Genomic DNA, 25805 nt, shown 5'->3' on the forward strand with positions numbered 1-25805 from the left:
CTCTGATCTCTCCATCTTTATATGTGTCTGTCATACAGTATAAGGCTGATGGAACAGGATACTTGCAATCTGGAAGAGGAAGAACGAAAAGCAAGTACCAAAATAAAAGAAATAAATGTTCAGAAAGCAAAACTTGTTACTGAATTAACAGGCCTTGTAAAGGTAAGGTATATTTTTAAAAGCACTTACTAAGTACTAAAATTTAGTAATATTTGGAGGACTTTATGAGAAATAACCATTTTAAAGTGTTTTTCTGGTTTAGTGATTTAAGCAAGAGATTTTTATAATCAGTTTCAGCTTATTTAATGCTTACAGAGAATTTTAAAAATTATTTTCTTTCAAATGACCTAAATATTTAGGAAGTAACTTTTAAAAGTAGTGTTATATTAACTGTTTGATGAAGATGTCAATTACAAGAAGATGTTATTTTTTTCATGATTCATAATTTTGTTTTGAAAAAAGAACTATGGCATTTTTCATGGTTGTAAAACTTAGGCAACTTAGACAGCATAAAAACCAAAATCTTATGGGTTGTTTGTTTCTAGGTATGCACTTCTTTTCATATTCAAAAAGTTGATTTGATTCTTCAAAATACTACAGTGATCTCTGAGAAGAACAAGTTGGAAGCAGATTACATGGCATCATCTTCCCAGCTGCGTGTCACAGAAGTAAGATATATTTCTCTTCTTTTTTTATTTTAGGGTTGAACTGCAAACCAGTTTAAAAGTATACATTGCATACTACTATTTTTAGTGTCCAGTTTTTATGTACTATATAATTTCAAACTTAAAGGCCATCAAGGTAGCTCATTGAAGAAAAGCACTGGCCACAACATGGCAATGACCAAAGTTTAATCTCTTAAATCCAGGAAAGGTAGAAGGAGAAAGCTGACTGCACAGTTAGTGCAGCCACACCTATGCTCTCAGACACTGTGGTAATCATTATTAATAAAATAAAACTTAGTATTTTGTTAATGAGGAAGCAATACTTGAAGGATGTTTAAGAGTGGGTAGATGAATAATCACTACAATTTAACCTTAACTTTAATATTTCACAGAAGATGATAAAATTATGCAGGGAAAAGAGGTATAAAATAATACACAAGCTTAATTCTGAAGAGATAATGGCAAGGTGATAGTGACAGTTATTTTATTTTTGTTTTTGTTGTTACTTAGCATTTTAATCTCTAAATTACTTTCTCAAGAATAGAAGAACACGAGGCTGGAGAGATGGCTCAGCAGTTAAGAGCACTGACTGCTCTTCCCTGAGGTCCTGAGTTCAAATCCCAGCAACCACATGGTGGCTCACAACCATCTGTAACGACATCTGTTGCCCTCTGGTGGGGTGTCTGAAGATAGCTACAGTGTACTTACATATAATAAATAAATAAATCTTTTTAGAAAAAGAAAGAATAGAACACTTGTTATTCTAAACATCCATGAGAGACCTGTGCGGTAGTAAAACTAAACTTTGAGAAATCCCTGTTGATGTCTTACAGTCCTGTTTTGATGTTAACCACATATAGATAGTACCAAATTGAACAATTTATAAGGAATATCCCAGTAGACTATTCTTTCTTAAAAACTGGCTTTTTTAAGTTCAAGGATCCTGGACCATCCGTACCTCTGACTACCTTCTACAAAACCCTGGTTCCCATGGACCCTTCATCATTAGTAGTTTACTAAAAGAAGCACAGACCTCTTAACAACACTGACTTTTCATAAAAAGTCACACCGAACAATATCTGAGAGAGTCCCAAACAGTCTCTGCTCTTTTCATGAGGAAGTGTAGTATGCCATCTCCTGATGATTCTTTGTGGTTACCAGCCAGGAAGCTCCACCTGCAGGGGTTCTGCTGAGTTTCTATGACATGAGCATGATTGCACCATAACTCAGTAGCCAGACCTCTTGTCTTAAGTTTGGGGAGTTGTGGAGTTGTTACCTGTATGACTCAAAACTTTCTAACTGTAAGATCAGTCTTTCTGCCTTTGCCCACTGACGACTTCTTCATTCATTAAATTCTGACTTCTCCCCTTAAACTTAGATGTGATCCAAGGAATTCTTGAATAAAAAAGAATCTCTTGGTATTGATTTTCAAAGACTAATCATATTCATTTCCACCTGAGAACTCCAGAATACAGTTGGGTATTTAATTCAGTAGGAACTTCCAAACAAACTGCCAGCAGGGTTTCTTCTCTGAAGAGGTGAGGCCCCATTAATTGTGGAAAGCTCAGTAGTCCAATATGAAAAGAGCTGAAACTGAGAGAGACTATTAGAGAAATCCTACACACAGTGGACTAGACACCAGTCTAATAATGCTTACATCGTCTAGAATCTCAAACTCCTTTGAAAAAGCAAAACTCAGTGAAAAGAGTAAGAACTACATTATACATGTACTGACTGTGCTTATAAGTCTAATATGTACCTACATTCTCTGAAAGGGATGAAAGTTACAAATAAAATGGCATATGTTTTCTGCTTGTCCTTTAGATATTATCTGTATTATTATATGAATTGATACTTTCAGAGATGGAAATAAGGATTGTTTTACTATTATTTATTGTGAGGAACCAATAGATAACCTTTCTCCCAAGAAGCTCTAGGGAGGTATGACGATTGTATAAAGTGCTTGTAAAGGAGAGTGATGAACAAAGAAGAGGTGTGAAGAGCACAGGCAATACAACTCCAGAGTAGATGTTTTGTTTACAAATACAAAACACAGAATGAACTCCAGGCAAATTTGTGACTATAATCCCAGCACTTAGGAGACTGAGGCTGGAGGATCTGAGTTTAAGAGTTTGAGACCAGCATAGGACCCCATTTCAAATAAATAGCAAAATAGCTATCAGATTATTAACTTTAAATGTCTATAATTTCTCAACTAATTTTTTAAAGAAAATTCTTTAACATCTTTGAGTTAGAAACCTAGCTTTACAGAAAAAAAATTATTTCAAAAAAGACTGATTCTAAATAATTCTAAAGGATTTCAAAGAGAATCTTTACCTGGTTTCAGTAATTAAGCTGTTAATATCTGTGATGTTCTTTTTTGTAAACATGAGGAAATAAATGATGTCATTAGGAGTTTTAGCCTAAAAGAAAACAACTTCAGTATAAAATAAAGATATGAATTAATAAGAACCTTGAAGAGTTTGAGTTGGAAATGACCAAAATAACTTCAGTCTGTTTTCTCTAAATGGGGCTAGAAGGACAAGCCCCACGGTGGCACATGGCTTTAGTACCCACTAAAGGCTGGGTCAAGAGGGAAAGTTTGAGGGCACCTGTCTTTAAAGAGTAGCAAGTGCTTTTAACCAAAGAGACCTTTCAAATCTGAGCATTTAGATCTGGGACCCCCAAATAAAGGAGAATGTGCTGCATTCTTCTTCCACAAGAGGGCCTTCCAGGAAAAGTTTTTTCTTGTTTAATATTAGTCAAGCTATTTCTGGACAACTTTTAAGACAATTCAACTTTCCAGAGAAAGAATTTCAGAGAAAAGGTAATAATTGTTTCTTTAAGATAATTACTTAAGGTAATTTTTTCTGAACTACTAATTAAAGATGTTTTATAAATTTTGCCAATATGTTGTGCCAAACAGATAGATTATTCTTAATACTCGGTTAACTATTTAAGACCAGAAATCCAAATAAAGCCTTTTGGTTAATCTTCTATAGATATATATTCCTTTTTTTCTGTGTGTTCCACTAACAAGGATCAACAATAATTGTGGCTTAATGTGATCAGGATCTCCTTTCTTGCTTAACTACCATGGAACTTACAGTGTCTTTGACTATTTCCTCTCTCCCTGTATCTTTTGTTATTTTTTTATTACAAATTTTGAGAATTTCATGCATGAATGCACTGTATTTACATAGATTCTACTCCTTCTCCAATTCCCTTTCAACTTCATCGCTTCATTTTTTATAATTATATGTTACATACATAAATGTATACACATATATACACACCCCATGCATTTGCGTGTTTTTGTGTGTGGTCAGTGTGTACATACAACTACTGAGTACATTTATTGATGTTCGTACGTACGTAAATTTAGGACTGACCACTTGAGTTGGAGAACCTGTAAGAGGTCTCGCCCTTCAGTAACCATTGCTTAGGTGCTTACCTTCATCTGGGTGTGGAGCCTTGAGCATTTTTCCCATCTTCCATGGTGTGTCCACTGTACGCTCCTTAGGCACATTTTGTAGAGTCAAACATATTTTTGAGATTTTTGTGGCTATAGCATCCTTCTCACATCTGTATACCTCAGAATAACCACCCAGTCTTCTGGTTCTAAAAATACTCCCACTCATCTTCTGAAGCTGAGGTATAAGGGTTGTGTTACAGATGTGCTAATTAGCCTACATTCCTGATTCACTTACTCTACATTTTAACAAATAGTAGGTCTCTATAGAAACCTCCAGCTGCTGCAGAAAGAATCTTTTCTTAGCAGGGCAGTGGTGGAGCACGCCTTTAATCCCAGCACTTGGAGGCAGAGGCAGGAGGATTTCTGAGTTTGAGGCCAGCCTGGTCTACAGAGTTCCAGGACAGCCAGGGCTACACAGAGAAACCCTGTCTTGGAAAACAAAAAACAAAAACAAGAAAGAAAGAAAGGAAGGAAGGAAGGAAAGAAAGAAGGAAAAGAAAGAAAAAAATCTTTTGATGAAGGATAACAGCTGCTCTAGAATACAGTTAGAAGTTACATTGGGTTAGAAGAATGACAATAGTAGTTTCTCCTCTGAAGTCTGTGGCATCTCCAGCTGTGGGTAGTTGGCTACATTTACAGTACCAGCCATGAGTTCCCTCATACTGAGCAAGCCTTAAGTTCAGTCAGATGGCTGTTGTTATCCCAACAATATAAAGTGCAAGTATCACACCACTGGGGATATCTTGCCCAGCTGATTACTATGTGCTTCACCCAGTTAACAACTGGATAGAACTTTTGAGTACTTTCTCTCTGGGCAGCATGCATATAATATAGCCTTCCCATACTACAACAGCTGATCTTCAAAGAGGATAATTTAAGAATTATTCCAAGTCCTGTGTCCAAAGTGTTTGGTATCTTCATAGTGTCTAACTTTAAGTTCTGGGAGGCAAAGATAACGACAATCATCCATGTTGTCTTGAGAGTCTCCTAGACACCTCTCAAAGAGGTATATCTTAGACTCCTCTTTTCCAACAACTCAAGGAGATTTCCTTGCCTGACACTAGATATTTATATTTGTTAGGTAGCCTTTTAAGGAACATTATCACCCGGTGTGGCATAATTTCACATGAAGTACACATACAGGTTATTTGCATTAAGTTTATAAAGTAATGTTTCCATATGGTTTGTTTTTTAAAAATTATTTTGTAAAAAAAAAAATTATTTTGTAAAACAGGCAGTGGTGGCACACACCTTTAATTCCAGCAGTCAGAAGGCAGAGACAGGTGGATCTCTGAGTTTGAGGCCAGCCTGGTCTACAGAGAAAGTTCTAGGACATCTAGGACTACACAGAAAAAAAAGATACTCTGTGTATATATTTGAATGCCTGGATGTATGTATGTGTACTATGTGTGCCTGTGAACCTTGTTGTGGGTAGTGGGAACAACCCAGGTTACTCTACAAGAGCTCTTAACCAAAGAGACATTTCAAATACAAGCATTTAGATCTGGGATCCCCAAATAAAAGAGAATGTACAGCATTTGCCTTTCCAGGTTTGAACTACCTCACTTAATATAGTATACTAGTAAAGTCTATCCATTTACCTGCAGGTTTTATTGTTGTTTGGGTTTTTTTTTTAATGGATCAATAGAATTTATTATCCATACACTGGTGATATTCTAGACTGCTTCCAATTCTTGGCTATTGTGAATAGAGCATTCGTGAACATACTGAGCAAGTATCTCTAATAGGATAGATAGTAAGCCCTCTGGACTTACGCCCAGGAGTAGTATGTCAGGTGTAGATCTGTTTTTAGCTAGTAATTAGAAAAAGGCTTACTTTTATTTCAGTTCAATTCAGTATATGCCTTTTACTTTTTATAATTTTATCTCATTGTTTGTTGTCAAACTAAATGACCCAAGAACCTTGTTAATGATAGATCTCTCCAAGTCCTTGAGAGATGTTAATCACTAGACTTGACGTATGACAAGGCCATCAACCCCTTACTTATAAGTGTATTTGGGGGTTTGTTTTTGTTTTTTTAGGGAAATTAGTTTGTAGTTTTCTATAGTGTGAGGTAAACAGTTTCATTATTAGAAACCTCATATAGCATCAAGCAATTTTCTTGGTGCCTCTCAGTCACATCTAAAAGATAAACAATCATGTCTCGAATAAATTGCTGAATTCTGATTATGATAAGCCTGTGTATGATGTTTCATTAAAATTAAACATTTACAAAAGAGTAAACTTTAGAGTTCTTATATATTAGAGAAATACTGGCTCTGATATCTTAAAGTTTAGATTAAATTTTTACCTTAATAAAAGGCTAAAGCATTTTTATAATAAAAAAGACGTGGTTCAGATAACATGGTTATCATAATCAGAATTCAGCAATTTATTGGATATGTGATTGTTTTATACAGCAAGCCTCTGATTTAGTAGTAACATTTTAAAATATTATTTTTGTAACAGCAACAGTTCATTGAATTAGATGACAACAGACAGAGATTGTTACAGAAGTGCAAGGAACTTATGAAGAGAGCTAGGCAAGTATGTAACCTGAGTGCGGACCAAGCTGTTCCTCAAGAATTCCAGACAGTAAGTATAAAAATAAATAATGCTACATTTGACGTAACATAGATTTTTAAGTTTTAAGATGTCCAACTCTAGGCATAGACACAGGACATGAAAACACAAAGTGGTATTTAAAACTATGCCTTTTCCCATTCTTATACCAGTGATCAGATTCATAAAGTAACTTTAGTTAACTTACTTTCTCTCAGATTAAGTCACCAGTCTTTTCTTAATTTTAAAGTATGGGCATTATCTTAAAATGACAACATAACATTCATTTTCACAATTAAAGTCTTTTCTCTTAACCATCATTGAGATTGTTGGAGTATAAAACATCCGTGGAAACTAGTAAGTAATTTGTGTTTGACAAACAGTAATCAAGGGTGAGATTGAGAAAGACAAAGGCAAGTGGTTTGTTTTTCTTTCTTTTTTTTTTTTTAGAAGTCTGTCTTTAGGGGTTTTCAGGTGCTGAATCTTCAGAGATGATACCTTCTTTCAGTTATATGCTGGTATGTCAGAGTCCTACTAAGCAATGCTACCTTTCAGTTCACACTCCACCATTCATTCTGTCCCTTGTGTTCCTAGGCTTTATCTGATATTGAAACTTTTTCTGCATACCTACTCAAAGGAATATCAAAATAGCTACAAATGCATTTTTAAATAGTAGTATTGTGTGTACTTTTAAAAATCTTAAATATATCAACTCTCATAGATGATGAACTGTCCACTAAGCATAGGAAAAGGCTAGTATGGATTTTAGTTGTCATATCCTAGACACAGAAAATCACAGGGCATGGAGATGTTTTGGTACAGAGTAAGAATTTAACAGAAATTCATAAAACTAATTAAAAGGTTTATTTCTAAAGATAGTTGTAGAATGTATCTAAAATATGTTTTGCTTTAATAAGCTATTGGTGTGATATATATACTGTAAGTTACAGTTTTTTGTGTGTGCTGGGCATCGTGGCAGTTATCTATAATACCAACACTTGGGAGCTGGAGGCAGGATGATCCCAAGTTCAATGCCTACGGCTAGAACTGAACTCTGTTTCAACCCTGCCTCTCCAGAAGTTACACTGTTTTTGAAAGAATGAAATCAGGAAATAATATATTTATTAAAATATATTGATTGGCTGCTATGGCCAATTATTATTAAGTATTACATATGTGCTTTCCTCACTGAAACTTGAATTCTGGTTTGGAGGATGGACCAAGCAACATGAAACAGATAATCAGGTCAGGCAGCAAGAGAGAATAAGGAAAATTAAAGGTGGTAGCTAACATAGCAAGGATGGGCAGCTATTTAGGGAATGTTTATTTGAACTTTTACTATTTTAGATAAGTCCTAGGTGAAGAGAAGAATCAGTCAAGTGGGGATGTGTCCCAAGCAGAGAAGTAGTTCATACAAAGCTGCTGAGGTGCATCTGTAGTGCAAGGAATCTGGGTGGGGTTAAAATTACATGCCAGCATGGTAGTGGTGGCATATGCCTTTAGTCCCAGACTCAGGAGGAAGAGGGAGATAAGTTTCCAAGTTTGAGGCCAAGTTTGTTCTAGGACAGCCAGAGCCACAACAGAGAAACACTGCTTTAAAAAAATATAAATTTCAATCGGAGAAGAAGGCATAGTTTGGTTTAATATGACCTTATATATAATATACAAAGAGTTTGGACCCACCCCCCCCCAACCCCTTTTTAGTGTTCAGAGATTAGGCAAGTATTCCATCACTAATCTGTATCCCTTACCCTGAGCTCTCTTTTCTTTAAGATAGAATCCACTGAAGGATTTTAAACACAAGAATACTGATATTAAAATCAGTTCGTAGATGAATACTTTTAGCTGCTCTATGAAGAATAGAACTTTAAGAAAAGAAGCAAGGAAACCCTTATAGGGTTATTATTTTTGATCAGGGAAGAGGTTAATGTAGTAGCACAAAGGGATGGGGGAAGAGGGAATTTTACTTTAGTGATAACTATGACAGAGCTAAGAGAAAACTCCTAAATTTTTGTCTGAACAAACTGTCAAGCTAAGTATTGATGAGAAATTGGTTTGCTTACAGTGGTGGGGAAGGTCGATGAAGTAGAAATTATGCTTCAATATTATAAACTTAGTATGCCTGATAGAGTCTGGTGAAGATACCAAGTAAGTGTTGAAACATAAGCTCACACCTCAACATACAAGTCGAGGATGTAGCACACGTACATAACAATTACCTAGAGACCTTTGCAGAGATTGGACTGTGTTCCAAAGTGTTAAAAAAAGATATAAATCAAGGTTATATCCAGTTAATATATATAACTCATCAGAACCTTTTTTCAAGCTTCAAATTCATTGCCTACCTTTTACTGTAAGGGCTCTGCAGGTTGTGCTAGGCAAAACAGTGTACTGCATGCCTCTCCTTGTAGGAAAGTGTCAGCTCTAGTGAGTTTCTGTTGCATAGGTTCAGAAGATAGTCTTGATGAAATTCTGTCTCCGTGATTGAGTTGTAAGGATGCTTTTGTAGGTCTTCATAAGTACAGTATAAAGCTCTAACTTCTTGCTCTCTTTCAATGCCCCACATATTCTGGACCCATTCTACCAATTCAGCAAGTACCCACCATTCCAAATGGACACAGCTCCTCACCCCCCATGGTATGCAGTACTCATTCTTCTTTCCAAATTGTTATCTCCTTTTTGCATTGCTTTTCCCTAGCCATTGCTTTCAGACCCAGAGATAAATTATAGGCCTTTGAACTCTTAATTCTCACGTAGCATGAACTGACCCTTCATTATTTTGTATTCTAAAGCCGATGTGATATGTACTGCTTATTTTAGATTCGACATCAATACATTGCCTTAAGGTACTATCCAACATGTATACATCTTTTAAAGTGTAAGCTTTTTAAAAAGAAAATGCCCTCTTTAAGATTCTTTTGTATTGCTATGTGCTAGCATGCTATTAATCAGATAGTAGATAAGTAGCAAATTATTTTCTTATAACTGGTCTAATAAAACTTTACTGTTCCATTTTTAACGATATATATTTTTTTCCTCTTTAGGCTTTTCAAGATCTCCCAAACACATTGGATGAAATTGATGCATTATTAACTGAAGAAAGATCAAGAGCTTCCTGCTTCACAGGACTGAATCCTTCGGTATGCCTCTTTGTTTCCACCCTACAGTTCTTACACTGCTGGCTTCCTCAGTGCACACATGCACACACATGCCTATGTGCACCCCTGTGTGCACACACACATACAGACACACACACACAAAGTTCCTTCCAGTACTTGCCTCCCACACTGTACTGGAGCTCTGGGTAATAATAAGCTAGACAGCAGGAACAATGCCTTAAATGCCAGATTCTGAATCTATTAGAATTTTAAATAGAGTCTTCCTAAGGAACACAGTGTTCTGTGCCTTTTCTTTATAAAAAGAATAGTTGAGTTAACTTGAAATATAGCAGTGTGTATTTTTTTTGAGGATTAAAAAGTAACACTTTCAGTATTCAGTAGTATAAATTAATTGTGTTCAAATAATGCAATGAATTGGATTTTAGCTAGTAGTTTAATTGATGAAATTTTTTTATAATTTTATCCTTTGATAAATTTTTCTTAAAGAATTTTTTTTTTGACCAGGTGGTTGAGGAGTATACAAAAAGAGAAATAGAAATACAGCAGTTAACTGAAGAATTAAAGGGGAAGAAAGTTGAACTAGATGAATACAGGGAAAACATTTCACAGGTAATTTTTATCATTTTCCTTATGTGTTTACTATTATTAATGGGATGAGTGTACAAATTATACAAAATAAATTTTATTCTCCTGAGACAAAAAGTATTTTTATAACCAGATTGACTCTGTTATAAAATTTGTTTTGTATAGTTTTATATCAGAATGGATAGTACTACTTTCAGTTTCATTTTGTTTTGTCTCTTACTTGTAGGTGAAAGAAAGGTGGCTGAACCCCTTAAAGGAGCTCGTAGAAAAAATCAATGAGAAGTTCAGCAACTTTTTTAGTTCCATGCAGTGTGCTGGTGAAGTTGATCTTCATACAGAAAATGAGGTAATTACATTTGGGATGTATTTTATGACCAGTAATTTTAATTATGTACAAGGAGTACATTTGTTTCCTTTGGAATTATACATGAACTTTTGCTTACTGAAAAATTATGAAGAGGAGGAAAGAGATCACCTATGGGTTTCTAATATTAGATTTGCTTGGTTTGGGGTTGGGGATGGTGTTTATTGAAGTGGCTAATGCCTTGCTATTTTTCAGCCAGTATGAGGGAATTCATTCAGCTGTGTTGAATGAGTACAGTGCTTTATAAATCTACCTCTGCTCAAGTTAAATCTACCACTGCTCAACTTAAGAGCCATAAACAAACTAGCAGACGCAACTGAAATATAGTTTATATCAATGAGGTTGAGTTCGTTTTTTGTGCTGGGTGTTTTCTAATTTTTTTCAACTTGGAGTATAGGCAAAGATGACATTTGAACTCCCCTATCTACCTTGCTTCCACTACCATGCTCAGTTTTCTTAGTTTCTTTTTTATCACAAATTTAAAAGAAAATAGGTAATATGCTAATTCCTTGAACACTTTATGCACTGCTATTTTGAATAAAACAAATTTTTCATTAAGAAAAATTATGTAAAGAAGGGCTGGAGATGTAATGTCGTGATCATGTATGCTTAGCTACATGAGCCCCTGGGTTCAGTTCCCAGCACCATAAGCAGGTGAGGGAAGGAAGAAGAGACGACTGGATTTCTCTGAATGTAAGTGGGAAAGTGGAATAAATGGGGTAGGAGTTTAAGTGACAAAAGGCTAACCATCTTTTGATCTTTGCTGGTACCTTAAGGTCATTTGTTCTCATTTGCATGTGTCAAAATGTTTCCAAAGTGAAATTCAAGTTATTAAGAATATTTTAATATCTTTAAAATTTTAGATTTTAGAAAATGTTCAGGTTTTCATTCTTTTACATATAAAACCAAATAGCACATTTTGTCCTTTGAGGAGTTTTGCCTCACAAGCTCCCCTCTGCTTCATGTGATGCATACCTGTTGAATGCCATTTTATTATAAGTCCCAGGTTTCAGGTTTTAGACCCTTCCACAGCAGTTTACCACCCAGTTCTTGCCTACTGTAACTAAGAGAAGTATATGAATAATACTTCATTTCTAAGATGCTTCCTTTCCTAAATTTATCTTGTTTAATCTCTTCAGATCACCTTTTTGGGTTTGGTTTTTTGAAACAGGGTTTCTCTGTGTAGTGATGACTTTGTTGACCAGGCTGACTTGAAAATCCACCTGCCTCTGCCTCCCAAGTTCTGGGATTAAAGGCATTCATCATAACCACCCCATCCCACCCCTCAGCTTTTTAATCTTATAACTATCCTACGAAGCAGAAACTTAAATCTACCCTCTTTAAAAAACCAACTGAAATTTACTGTAATTTTACTGAAGGTCACATCGTTAACAAGTGGCAAAAAATCAGACTCCTTATCTAATCCCAGACAGCCTAAGCTCTTAGATAAGTTTGATTACTGGGAGCATCATCCTGCTCAAAGTAACAAAATATTTCTCAGTAGGTTGGCTGTGTGGGGTATCAATGTGGTCACATAGACTAGGTGAGGCCTATGTCATAGAAACCCATCCATCATAATTGTGTCCTGTGCATGCGGCACCTCCTTCATCTTGTACTGTTCTGAATAGTCTGTTTTCAGTGCACTGCTATAGAAAAACTTCTCTTCCCTTTCAGTGTGTTGTTCCAGACCGTCCTTCTTCTCAGCCTTTCCCTTTGTCCCTTCTATTCTGGTTTCCTCTGTAGTGAATCCAGAATTGGCTTCTTTAACCAGAGCCTTCAGTGAGGTGGAAGAAGCTAGAACGAGGCAGTAAAAAAGACCATCAGTGACAATGAAGAAATACGGTTTAAAAGTAACTTAGAAATTAAACTCATCCAAATGATCCTATTAAAAAATGGGGTACAGAGCTAAACAAAGAATTTTTGCCTGAAGAAATTCGGATGGCCGAGAAGCACCTTAAAAGAAATGTTCAACATCATTAGTAATTAGGGAAATGCAAATCAAAACAACCCTAAGATTTCACCTCACACCAGTCAGAATGGCTAAGGTTAAAAACTCAGGAGACAGCAGGTGTTGGCAGGGATGTGGGGAAAGAGGAACACTCCTCCACTGCTGGTGGGATTGTAAGATGGTGCAACCACTCTGGAAATCAGTCTGGCAGTTCCTCAGAAAACTGGGCATGACACTTCCAGAGGACCCGGCTATACCACTCCTGGGCGTATACCCAGAGGATTCCCTGGCATGCAATAAGGATATGTGCTCCATTATGTTCATTGCAGCCTTATTTATAATAGCCAGAAGCTGGAAAGAACCTAGATGTCCCTCAATGGAGGAATGGATACAGAAAATGTGGTATATTTACACAATAGAATACTACTCAGCAATTAAAAACAGTGAATTCATGAAATTTTTAGGCAAATGGATGGAACTGGAAAATATCATCCTAAGTGGAATACAAATCTAAAGGGTGGGGAGATTCAGCAACTTAGTGTGAGAGCTGATACACAGTTCTTCCTCCACAATCTGGAGACACCACATCAGTTATGAATGGCATCACTTAGGGGTGGTGACATTCTTAGAAAGAATGTGGACTGGAATAACTGTAGCATCCCGTGAGCTAGCCCGTTCCACTGATGCTCTGCTTCATCCATAAATAATTATCACACCTTCTTTATAATTAATTGATGATACCCAAGTTAAAATTGAATAAATAAAACACCTTTTGCTGCTCTTAGGCCTCTGCTATGAATATGTGCTATATACATACATACAATTTCAAAGATTTAATGTGAAAAAAATGTAAAATATTCATTGATAACATTTTACATTGTGATGTTAAAATGGCATTTTAAATAAATTAAGTAAAATATGCAGATGAAGCTGATTTTACCCATTTTCTTTTTATGTTTTAAAACTATGACTATTGAATTAACTTTTTCTTTTACTGTGTCTTGCTTAGACACTTATCTTAGACCTTTTTACTAGTGTTAGCTACTTCACTCCTAAGTAAATCTGAATTTGAACCTGAATGACCTGGAATGGCTAAGAAAAGTAAATAAACTTTAGAGTGGTCTCAGAGTTGACAAAAGTTATATAACACCAAGTACAATCTTTTTTAATATTAAAATTTACATTTGTGTGTGTGTACACCCATATAGGCCCTTGGGGACTATTAAATTTTTTAGGTAGTAATTGTTTAAATTTACTTTTATGTTTGATATATTTTCAGATACTGAGTGAAATTACCATAGAAAGCACTCATTTTTCAATTTTTTATGTTTTACAGGAAGATTATGATAAATATGGAATCCGGATTAGAGTAAAATTTCGCAGTAGTACTCAGCTGCATGAATTAACTCCTCATCATCAAAGTGGAGGTGAAAGAAGTGTTTCTACCATGCTATACTTGATGGCACTTCAGGAGCTCAACAGATGTCCATTTAGAGTTGTTGATGAAATTAATCAGGTACAGTGATTCTTCTGGGGGGAACTGCATTCTCTAATAGGTACAAATGTACCAATTATTGTTTTTATGGTTTTAGGGTATGGACCCAATTAATGAGCGGAGAGTATTTGAGATGGTTGTGAACACTGCCTGTAAAGAGAACACGTCCCAGTATTTCTTCATCACACCGAAGGTGAGTATGATGCACTCACAGCAGTCATGCACTTAGATGCCCCGTGTCTTAGTTTTGGAGCCAATTGGGGCTGAGATGTAAATATGAGCAGGAAAACTAAGAGTGAAGCTAAAGGATTGTGATGTTACCTTTATAGGAGGGACAAGTTGAGTGACATACATAATTAGAAACGTTGTCTGTCATCTAAGGCAGTGGTAAAGGAGGCACATCGTGATAGTCCAGAACTTAGACTCCGTCCTTGCCTCTGATACTCATTGCCTTTCTAAAAAGTTCTGTTTTTCTAAGAGACTACTGGGAATGCAAACCCCAGAACTCTCTAGTCTTCTCTGACATGCCACATACTGCTGTCCTGACTGCCCACTGCCACTACCCTGGCCCTGAATACCCAATGTCTTGTATTGACAGATCAGCTTTTACAACAGCATAGTCATCTTCATAGAGAATTTTCCATAATCTAGAACTATTGAAATGGGAATTTTCCTTTTGTTAAATATGTGGGTAAGTTATCAAGTAAATATATTTAAGTTTGTTTTATTAGTAATCATACTTTTTCCCTCTTTTCAACTAAATAGTCCTAAGTAACTCATTGGAGAGTCCACATAAATGTATATTTTTTTTAATTTAATCATCTTTTATCAGATCTGTGGGCTACTCAGATCTACCCCTATTCTATTTCTTACCAAACTCCTTGGTTTAGAAACCAAACTTCTCTCACACATTTCAAAGTACCAGTCTGTCACAGCACAGTGCTTAGCCATAGAAGTTTGAGAAGTGTTTTCAATGCACACTCCTAGGAAGTGTATAGTCCTAGTTTACTTGTGAATAGACGGGATTTCCAGGCAACTGGATATTTCAGGTCAGTAATCAGGTCAGACTTCAGACATGCTTAATCGGGGAGCTGACCGTGTATAAGGTTGAAAAATTTTGTTTTTCGGTATATACTTTAATTATATGGCAATTTGTTTTAATCCTTACAGCTTCTGCAAAATCTTCCTTATTCTGAAAAGATGACAGTATTGTTTGTCTACAATGGTCCTCATATGCTGGAGCCAAACCGATGGAATTTAAAGGCTTTTCAAAGGCGTCGGCGAAGGATTACCTTTACTCAACCTTCTCAGTGAAAGGAAAGGGAGGGGCCTTCAGAGGTTTTTTTCCGTTTAACTGTTTATACATGTTGCTCAAGTAAATAAAAGTTAGCAGATTTATTGAAAAAGAAAGATTGGTTATTTTTGGAAACCTGCTTTTAAAAACGAATAGGTTGATGAAATAGAGACCACAGTGACTTTGGAACATTTTCTAGTGAAAACTACGTCTTCAGCTTCAGTGACCTTGTCTCATTAGTCCTCTGTGAGCACAGGATTGCTGTGTGTGAAGCTTCGTGCTGCCCCTCAGGTGTGGTGGCACACATCTAGCCCAGAAGGTCATGAGTTTGAGTGGTTTCATGTGTCATAACAGAAAAAGCTATTTCCTGTTGCAAATCAAAGGTTTGGCAGAGTGGAATTTCATTCACAGAGCGTTTACAAACTACAGTAATGCTGAGTGCTGATTGCAGAACATTCTGACTTTGAGAGAATAAAGGCAACTCAGGATTAGAAATCCCACTTTTCTTCCAGTATTATATTTAGTTTATAAAAACTAATATGGGAATGTCTGCTTAATAGATAGTGATTGATGGCAGATCTGCTCATTTCTTTGTGTTAAAATAAAGGTTCCCTTACTTTCATAGAAAATATGCTATAGGCAGCTTTTATTGTTATTTCAAAGAATTGGAAAAACACGCGCGGGGCTTCAAAATGATAGGACTTTGAGAGGTCACAAGGTAAAGATGATACAGAATGCAGCTCAAAGCTTGTCAGGGTGAGATCAGGTGACAGTAGTCAGAGTGTAAGTGGTGTGCTGGGGTGTTTATGTTTGTTTGTTTAATTTAAAGTCAAATGTATTTTACATCTTACATTTCTAAAAAGCATTTTTATAATTACTTAAGTAAGATTTTTCTTAAGATTTCATATACGAGTTTTTACAATTTGTATTTGAAATTTCTCAGTGCTATGTAAAGAGTGAAGGCAAAGAATTGATTAATTTCAAATCATAATGTTTTTAGAATTTGTAGGTTCTTCCTTATACCCAGTATTTTAGAAAAAATCTCATCTAAATTGTTTTCTTCCAGCTTGAAAATATTAATTGAAAACCATTTATTTTTCTCTGAGAATGCTAATTAACAATGCCAAACAAATTCTGTTCTTTTAAAAACTAAATATTGAAAGAAAATAGAAATGTCTTTGAATAGTGGACTGAACCATATCTTTGATGGTAATGACAAAATTATTTTTTTGACTTGCTAGCCTGAATAAACTAAAGTTTGAACTTGTATATTATTGTAATAGCCAATGAAATTTATATTCTTATTAGGTTAAAAAATAATGGAACATGAGTTTATGTCCTCTCACTTACACATTTTCTCTTTTAGAAGGTGTATTTCTTTTTAAAACTTGTAAAAGAAACCTTCCTTCTTCAACTAAGTCTCATACAGGTAGCATAAAGATATTTTAATAACACTTTTATCAGCATGAACGAGTCAAAAAATTGAAAACTTGGTAGCATATTAGCGAAGGGTATTACATTTCTGTTGATTGGATTTCTGATATACTATCTTCATTGATAGGCACTTGATATAGTTTGGTTTTATCATATCAATGTGAAACAAAAACAAAACATACTTAAAACTCCCATCAGCGATTCCATTTCAGTTTACATATGCCAAAAATAATTACATATCATGCTTATAAGCTTTCAGAGAGCAAAATCAATATTCTGTTTTATATTGAACTTTGGGCTGGGAAGGATAAATTATGTATCATCATATTAAAAAGACAAATATAGTATAATGTTATTTTCTGCAACTGTTGATTTTTTTAATTACATTCAGATTGTAAAAATTCCAAGTAAAAGCCTGATTTGATGAATAAAATATTTAAAACCTGACAATTACAAATATTTTTATTTTTTATTTATTTTTTATTTATTTACATTTCAAGTGTTATGCCCTTATCAGGTTCCCCCCCCCCGAAACCCTCTATCTCATCCCATCCCCCCTGCTTCTATGAGACTATTCCCCCATCCACTCACCCACTCCCCACCCTTGATTCCCCTACACTGGGGCATCTATAGCCTTCATAGGACTAAGAACCTCTCCTCCCATTGATGCCTGACAAGGCTATCCTTTGCTACAAATGCAGCCGGAGCCATGTGAACTTCTTGGTTGGTGACTTAGTTCCTGGGAGCTCAGGGAGGGTCTGGTTGGTTGATATTATTGTTCTTCCTATGGGGTTGCAAGCCCCTTCAGCTCCTTCAGTCCTTTCTCTAACTCCTCTGTTGGGGACCCCACACTCAGTGTAATGGTTGACTGCGAGCATTCAGCTTTGTATTTGTAAGGCTCTGGCAGGGCCTCTCAGGAGACAGCTATATCAGGCTCCTTTCAGCAAGCCTTTCTTAGCATCCATAATAGTGTTGGAGTTTGCTGACTGTATCTGGGATGAATTCCCAAGTGGGACAGTCTCTGGATGGCCTTTCCTTTGATCTCTGTACTTTGTGTCCATATTTGTTCCCCTGAGTATTTTGTTCCCCTTTCTAAGAAGGACTGAAGCATCCACACTTTGGTCTTCCTTCTTCTTGAGCATCATGTGGTCTGTGAATTATATCTTGGGTATTCGGAGTTTTGGGGCTAATGTCCACTTATCAGTGAGTATATATCATGTGTGTTCTTTTGTGATTGGGTAACCTCACTCAGGATGAATATTTTCTAGTTCCATCCATTTGCCTTAGAATTTTATTGTTTTTTTTTTTTTTAATAGCTGAGTAATACTCCATTGTGTAACTGTACCACATTTTCTGTAGCCATTTCTCAATTGAGGGACATCTGGGTTCTCTCTAGCTTCTGACTATTATAAATAAGGCTGCTATGAACATAGTGAAGCATGTGCCCTTATATGTTGAAGCATCTTTTGTGTATATGCCTAGGAGTGATATACCTGGGTCCTCAGATAATGCTATGTCCAATTTTCTGAGGAACCACCAGACTAACTTCCAGAATGGTTGTACCATCTAGCAATCCCACCAACAATGAAGGAATGTTTCTCTTTCTCCACATCCTTTCCAGCATCTGCTGTCACCTGAGGTTTTGATCTTAGCCATTCTGACTAATGTGAAGTGGAATCTCAGGGTTCTTTTGATTTTTCTTTCCCTGGTGACTAAGGATCTTGAACATTTCTATAGGTGCTTTTCAGCCCTTTGAGTTTCCTGAGATGAGAATTCTCTATTTAGCTCTGTTCCCCAATTTTAATTCTGTGGAGTATACCTTCTTGAGTTCTTTGTATATTTTGGATATTAGCCCTCTATTGGATGTAGGATTGGTAAAGATCTTTTCCCAGTATGTTGGTGGCCGTTATGTCCTATTGACAGTATCCTTTACCTTACAGAAGATTTGCAATTTTATGAGGTCCCATTTGTCAATTCTTGGTCTTAGAGAATAAGCCATTGGTGTTCTATTCAGCAACTTTTCCCCTCTGCCCATGTGTTTGAGACTTTTCCCCACTTTCTCTTCTATTAGATTCACTGTATCTGGTTTTATGTAGAGGTCCTTGATCCAGCTGGACTTGAACTTTGTACAGGAAGATAAGAATGGATCGATTTGCATTCTTCTACATATTAACCACCAGTTGAACCAGCACCATTTGTTGAAAATGCTATCTTTTTGTCCACTGGACGGTTTTAGCTCCTTTGTCAAAGATAAGTGACCATAGGTGTGTGGGTTCATTTCGGGGTCTTCAATTCTATTCCATTGATCTACCTGCCTGTCACTGTAGTAATACCATGCAGTTTTTAACACTATTGCTCTGTAGTACTGCTTGAGATCCAGGATACTGATTCCCCCAGAAGTTCCTTTATTGTTGAGAGTAGTTTTTGCTATCCTGGGTTTTTTGTTATTTCAAATGAATTGCTCTTTATAACTCTATGAAGAATTGAGTTGCAATTTTGTTAGGGATTACATTGAATCTGTAGTCTGTTTTCAGCAAGATGGCCATCTTTACTATATTAATTCTGCCAATCCATGAGCATGGGAGATCTTTCCATCTTCTGAGATCTTTAATTTCTTTCTTTAGAGACATCAAGTTCTTATCATACAGATCTCTCACTTGCTTGGTTAGAGTCACACCAAGATATTTTATATTATTTGTGACTATTGTGAAGGGAGTTGCTTCCCTAATTTCTTTCTCAGCTTGTTTATCCTTTGAGTAGAGGAAGGCCACTGATTTGTTTGAGTTGATTTTACATCCAGCCACTTAGGTGAAGTTGATTAACAGCTGTAGGAGTTCTCGGTTGAGTTTTTGGGGTCGCTTAAGTATACTGTCATATATATCATCTGCAAATAGTGATATTTTTACTTCTTTCCAATTTGTATCCCTTTGACCTCTATTTGTTGTCTAATTACTCTAGCTAGAACTTAAAGTTCTATATTAAATAGATAGTGAGAGAGAGGACAGCCTGGTCTAATCCTTGATTTCAGTGGGCTTGCTTCAATTTTCTCTCTTTAGTTTGATGTTGGCTACTGGTTTGCTGTATATTGCTTTTACTATGTTTAGGTGCAGAACTTGACTTTCTGATCTTTCTAAGACTTTTAACATGAAGGGGTGTTGAATTTTGTCAAATGCTTTTTCAGCATCTAATGAAATGATCATGTGGCTTTTTTTTTCTTTGAGTTTGTTTATGTAGTAGATTACATTGATGGATTTGCGTATATTGAACCATCCCTGCATCCCTGGGATGAAGCCTACTTGATTTTAGTGGATGATCATTTGACGTGTTCTTGGATTTGGTTTGTAAGAATTTTATTGAGTATTTTTGCATCAATATTCATAAGGGAAATTGGTCTGAAGTTTTCTTTCTTTGTTGGGTCTTTGTAAGGTTTTGATATATCAGTGTAATACGTTTCATTGAACAAATTGGGGAGTGTTCCTTCTATTTCTATTTTGTGGAATAGTTTGAAGAGTATTGGTATTAGGTCTTCTTAGAAGGTCTGATAGAATTCTGTACTAAGCCCATCTGGTCCTGGGTTTTTTTAGTTGGGAGACTTTTAATGACTGCTTCTATTTCATTAGGGGTTATGGAACTTTTTAGGTGGTTTATCTGATCCTGATTTAACTTTAGTAGTTGGTATCTGTCTAGAAAATTGTCCATTTTATCCATATTTTCCGGTTGTCTTGAGTATAGGCTTTTGTAGTAGGATCTAATTTTTTTTTTAATTTCTTCAGTTTCTGTTGTTATATCTCCCTTTTCATTTCTAATTTTGTTAATTTGGATACTGTCTCTGTGCCCACTGGTTAGTCTGGCTAAGGGTTTATCTTGTTTATTTTCTCAAAAAAAAAAATCTCTTGGTTTTGTTGATTCTTTGTATAGTTTTTTGTTGTTTCAACTTGGTTAATTTCAACCCTGAGTTTTATTATTTCCTGTTGTCACATTTTCTTGGGTGTATTTGCTTCCTTTTGTTCTAGAGCTTTCTGGTGTGCTATTAAGATGCTAGTGTGTGCTATCTCCAGTTTCTTTTTGAAGGCCCTCAGAGCTGTGAGTTTTCTTCTTAGCACTGTTTTCCTTGTGTCCCATAAGTTTGGGTATGTTGTGCCTTCATTTTCATTAAATTCTAAAAAGTCTTTAATGTATTTCTTCCTTGACCAAGTTATCATTAAGTAGAGAGTTGTTCAGCTTCCATTTGTATGTGGGCTTTCTGTTGTTTTGATTGCTATTGAAGACCAGCCTTAATCCCTAGTGATCTGATTGGATGCATAGGATTATTTCAGTTTTCTTATATCTGTTGAGGTCTACTTTGTGGCCGATTATATGGTCAGTTTTGGAGAAGGTACCATGAGGTGCATATTCTTTTGATTTAAGATGAAATGTTCTATAGATATCTGTTAAAACCATTTGGTCCATAACTTCTGTTAGTTTCACTGTGTCTCTGTTTAGTTTGTGTTTCCATGATCTGTCCATTGAGTGAGGTGTTGAAATCTCCCACAATTACTGTATTAAGTACAATGTGTGCTTTGAGCTTTAGTAAAGTTTCTTTTATTAATGTGAGTGCCCTTGTATTTGGAGCATGGATGTTCAGAATTGAGAGTTCTTCTTGATAGATTTTTTTTTTTCCTTGATGAGTATGAAGTGTCCTTCCTTATCTTTTTTGGTGACTTTTGGTTGAAAGTCGATTTTATGCTATATTAGAATGACTACTCCAGCTTGTTTCTTGGGGGCATTTGCTTGGAAATTGTTTTCCAACCTTTTACTCTGATGTAGTGTTTGTCTTTGACACCAAGGTGTGTTTCCTGTATGCAGCACAATGCAGGGTTCAGTTTATGTATCCAGTCTGTTAGTCAATGTCTTTTTATTGAGAAATTGAGTCCATTCATGTTAAGAGATATTAAGAAAAAGTGGTTCTTGCTTCCTATTATTTTTTGTTATTTTTATGTTTGTGTGGCTATCTTCTTTTGGGTTTGTTGAAAGAAGATTACTTTCTAGCTTTTTCTACAGTATAGTTTCCCTCCTTGTATTTGTATTTTCCATCTGTTATCGTTTTTAGGGCTGGATTTGTGGAAAGATATATAAATTTGGTTTTATCATGGAATGTCTTGGTTTCTCCATCTATGATAATTGAGAGTTTTGCTGGGTATAATAGTCTGGGTTGGCATTTGTGTTCTCTGAGGGTCTGTATGAGATCTGCCCAGGATCTACTGGCTTTTAGAGTCTCTGGTGAGCAGTCTGGTATAATTCTGATAGGTCTGCCGTTATATGCTACTTGACCTTTTTCCCTTACTGCTTTTAATATTCTTTGTTTTGTGCAATTGGTGTTTTGACTATTATGTGATGAGAGCAATTTCTTTTCTGGTCCAATCTGTTTGGAGTTCTGTAGGCTTTGTGTATGTTTATGTGCATCTCTTTAGGTTAGGGAAGTTTTGTTCTATAGTTTTGTTGAGGATATTTACTCGCCCGGTTACAATCTTTTTGTTTTTTTTGGGTTTTTTTGTTTTGTTTTTTTGTTTTTGTTTTTGTTTTTGTTTTTTTTTTGAGACAGGGTTTCTCTGTGTAGCCCTGACTGTCCTGGAACTCACTCTGTAGACCAGAACTCAGAAATCCGCCACCTGCCTCTGCCTACCAGCGTACTGGGATTACAGGCGTGTCCCGCCGCCACCATCACCCGGCCTTTCTTTCTTTCTTTCTTTCTTTCTTTCTTTCTTTCTTTCTTTCTTTCTTTCTTTCTTTCTTTCTTTCTTTCTTTCTTTCTTTCTCTCTCTCTCCCTCTCTCTCTCTCTCTCTTTCTTTCTTTCTTTCTTTCTTTCTTTCTTTCTTTTTACAATTATTTTTAATGACTCAATTTTTACATTGATTTGCCTGAGATCCATCTGTGTTAGAAAGTTTCTCATCTTCCAAAAAAAAAAAAAAAAAAAGGTTGGTTGTTTTGGGTTTTTTTGTAAGATTTATATATTTCATGTGTATAGTTGTTTTGTCTGCATGTATGTCTGTATACCTGGTACTTGCCAAGGCCCGAAGAGAGCATCAGATCTCCTAGAAGTAGAGTTAAAGATAGCTGTGAGCTGCTATATGAGTGTTGGTTATATATTATATCCTGTGGATAAGAGCCAGTAGAGCTAACCACTGAGCCCTCTCTCCAGTCCCAAAGAGATTTCTTGCTGCTTTCCAGTAGCCTTAGTCTATTGCACGTGAGGAGCATCACTTCATTTTGGTTTGTGTAAATGTAATTGATTAAAACTATGTTGTAAATGCTACTCTGTTGGTAATAAATATGTATTTTTCCATTGGTATAGGTTATTTAAGATGAGAGTATTTTAATACTTTAAATTTTCTTAAAAGACATTTTTATTTTCAGGATTACAAAAAAATCAATGTCTGTTTGAATGTTCACTATTTATGATGCAGTGTTTAATAACCTATTTGTGTTCCAAAGATAAAAACTTAGTGTTTTGTCCATTTGCAGTGAAATTAGAATCTAATAGCAGTAAACATGGGAAAAGCTTGAAAGCATCCAAAGAAGCCATGCTAGAAGGCAAGTATAACTGTTTTGTTGAAACTGACTTTTCTAAAACTGTGCACAATCGCCAAGTTATCTTACCATTTCTTACATTGACCTATTACTCAAAGCAGCCTTTTAAATCTTGAATCAGAATGCTTTGCCACTTGCATACAGATGAATTATTCAGCTGCTTTCACACTAGCAAGATGAGGGCATATCTAATTCACAGATTTTAGATGAGAATCAGGCTTGTGAGGAAACCTAGCATCATAGTTGGTATTTTATTAATCTTTACTTTTTACCTAAGTTTAAATCTTTTGAGCTATGAAGTACTATGTCTGAATTAATTAATTGTTCACAGGATGCAGATAGTGATGGACTTATGGATACAAGTATTTCATATACCATATTACTTTCATGAAATCTGAATATGAGTTTAATGAACCTAACTTATTTATACTAGTTTGCCTCATTACATCATAGTTAGCCATATATTTTAGGAAGGAACATTAGTATACTTGTGTATACTGAGGAGTTTGACTGTTCACAATTTGAGCTTCTTTTTATTCCCAGTGAAACAATTGAAGGTATGAATACTTTTCATTTCTCCCCTCCTTCCTTCATTGTGGCAAATGGCCATAATGTAAATGTTATCATTTTAAAGTAAACAGTTGAGTGGCATGAAATATATCAACAATCATCATTTCTATGTATTAGCCATTCAATATAATCCTAACATGATATATTGTATCTATTCAGACTGACTTTCCATTTCCCTCTTTACCGCAGTCAATGGTAACCTCTTTCCTTTTGTTTAATTTTCAGTGTAGCATGCAGAGTAACTAGTTTCATTTTGGTATTTTCATACATGTATATATGTCACTGTATATTCTGTTCCCACCCATTCTCTATTTGCTGCTCTTCTTCCTCCCCCACTCCCCTTCCTTCTTTCCCAGTGCCATTTCTTCATTCCCATTTTCCCCTGCCTCCTTTAAGGACTCATATTCCCCTTCCTAGTTTATATACACACACACACAACTCTCTCTTTCTCTCCCCCTCTCTCCCCCTCTCTTTCTCTCTCTCTTTCTCTCTCTCTCTCTCTCTCTCTCTCTCTCTCTCTCTCTCTCTCTCTCTCTCTCTCTCTCTCTCGTCTGCACATAAACATTTAAATCTATGTTCAGCATGTGAGAGGAGGAAACATGAAGTATTTGACTTTATTTTGCTTAATGGGTGGGCTTTAGGTTTCAAAAGCCCAGGCCAGCCCAGTGTCTCAGTTCTGGTCTGTTTTGTCTGTCTCTTTCCTTCTCCCACACCAACCCCTGCCTGCTGCCTATGGATCAGAATGTGAAGATCTCAGCTACTATTCCAGCAGCATGTCTGTCTGCTTCCTGCCTTGTGAAAACTGCTTTGATTGACTAAGCATCTCTCAATAGCCCCTGTTGTATCTTTTTTATAGTTCCAACTGGCCTGCAACTTGCTATGTAGACCAGGTTGGCCTCAACTCACAGATAAGATTACCTCTTTCAAGTGCAGGAACTAAAGGTGTTGTAAAATCCAATGATCTCTTGGTCTCTTTTAATCTCAATTTTATCAGACCGGCTATGCAAATTTGTATTGGGCTTCCATTTTGCTTGATAGGTTGATTTTGATCATTTGATTCTCAGTCTTTGGGTATCTTTGCTGTGAGTTGTAAACAATAGATAATTTTGTCCTGATATTTTTTATTTTGTCTTTAATGTTTACTTTTATTTAATGTTTATTCTATTATTATTATTTATTTCTATTTCTATTTATGATCATGTATGTATGCCAGCATGCACAGGCCCACAGAAGCCAGAAGGTATTGGATCCCCTAGACTGGGACTTGTGAGATACAATGTGTGTGTGCTAGCAACCAAACCTGGGTCCTCCACCAGAGCACTATATGTTCTTAACCTCTAAGCCATCTTTTTTACCCCCTAGGTCTTTTAATTATCTGTCTTTTTAATGAGTTGAGGCCATTTGTATTGAAGGTTACTTCTGAAAGGGATTTGGTAATTTCTGTGGTTTTGTTGATTGTTTTCTGTTTGTTCTTTTCTTCCTGTCTCTGAAAGAAGTTTGTGTTAAACATGATAGATATCTTCTCATTTCTTTTTTGGTTGTCTTTTTTTCTCTCATGAAATGTATACATGTTTGTAGTTTTAAGATTAGAATTTTCTTCTTGCTCTGTGTTTGTTTTAACTTTAATTTTTAACTTTAACTTTTTAAGTGCTGGCTTACCTGTCATGAGTTATCTTAGTTTTTGTCAGTATTGAAATATTATCTTTTTTGCTGGGTATAGCAACCT

General features: G+C 35.8%; 1 protein-coding gene across 1 annotated transcript in view; it reads left to right on the forward strand.

Moving 5' to 3' along the window:
* Smc5 (structural maintenance of chromosomes 5) overlaps positions 1-17383 on the forward strand; it is a 63538-nt gene extending 46155 nt beyond the window's left edge. The window contains 10 exon segments of the mRNA XM_052188277.1: positions 39-162; positions 546-668; positions 6610-6735; positions 9295-9339; positions 9747-9842; positions 10326-10430; positions 10633-10752; positions 14055-14234; positions 14311-14406; positions 15384-17383. Of these exon segments, the coding sequence (XP_052044237.1) occupies positions 39-162; positions 546-668; positions 6610-6735; positions 9295-9339; positions 9747-9842; positions 10326-10430; positions 10633-10752; positions 14055-14234; positions 14311-14406; positions 15384-15527 (1159 nt within the window). The 3' untranslated portion in view covers positions 15528-17383.
* Positions 17384-25805: the final 8422 nt, after the last annotated feature.

The sequence above is a fragment of the Apodemus sylvaticus genome, chromosome 1 (assembly GCF_947179515.1).
Source record: "Apodemus sylvaticus chromosome 1, mApoSyl1.1, whole genome shotgun sequence".
Lineage (NCBI taxonomy): Eukaryota > Metazoa > Chordata > Mammalia > Rodentia > Muridae > Apodemus > Apodemus sylvaticus.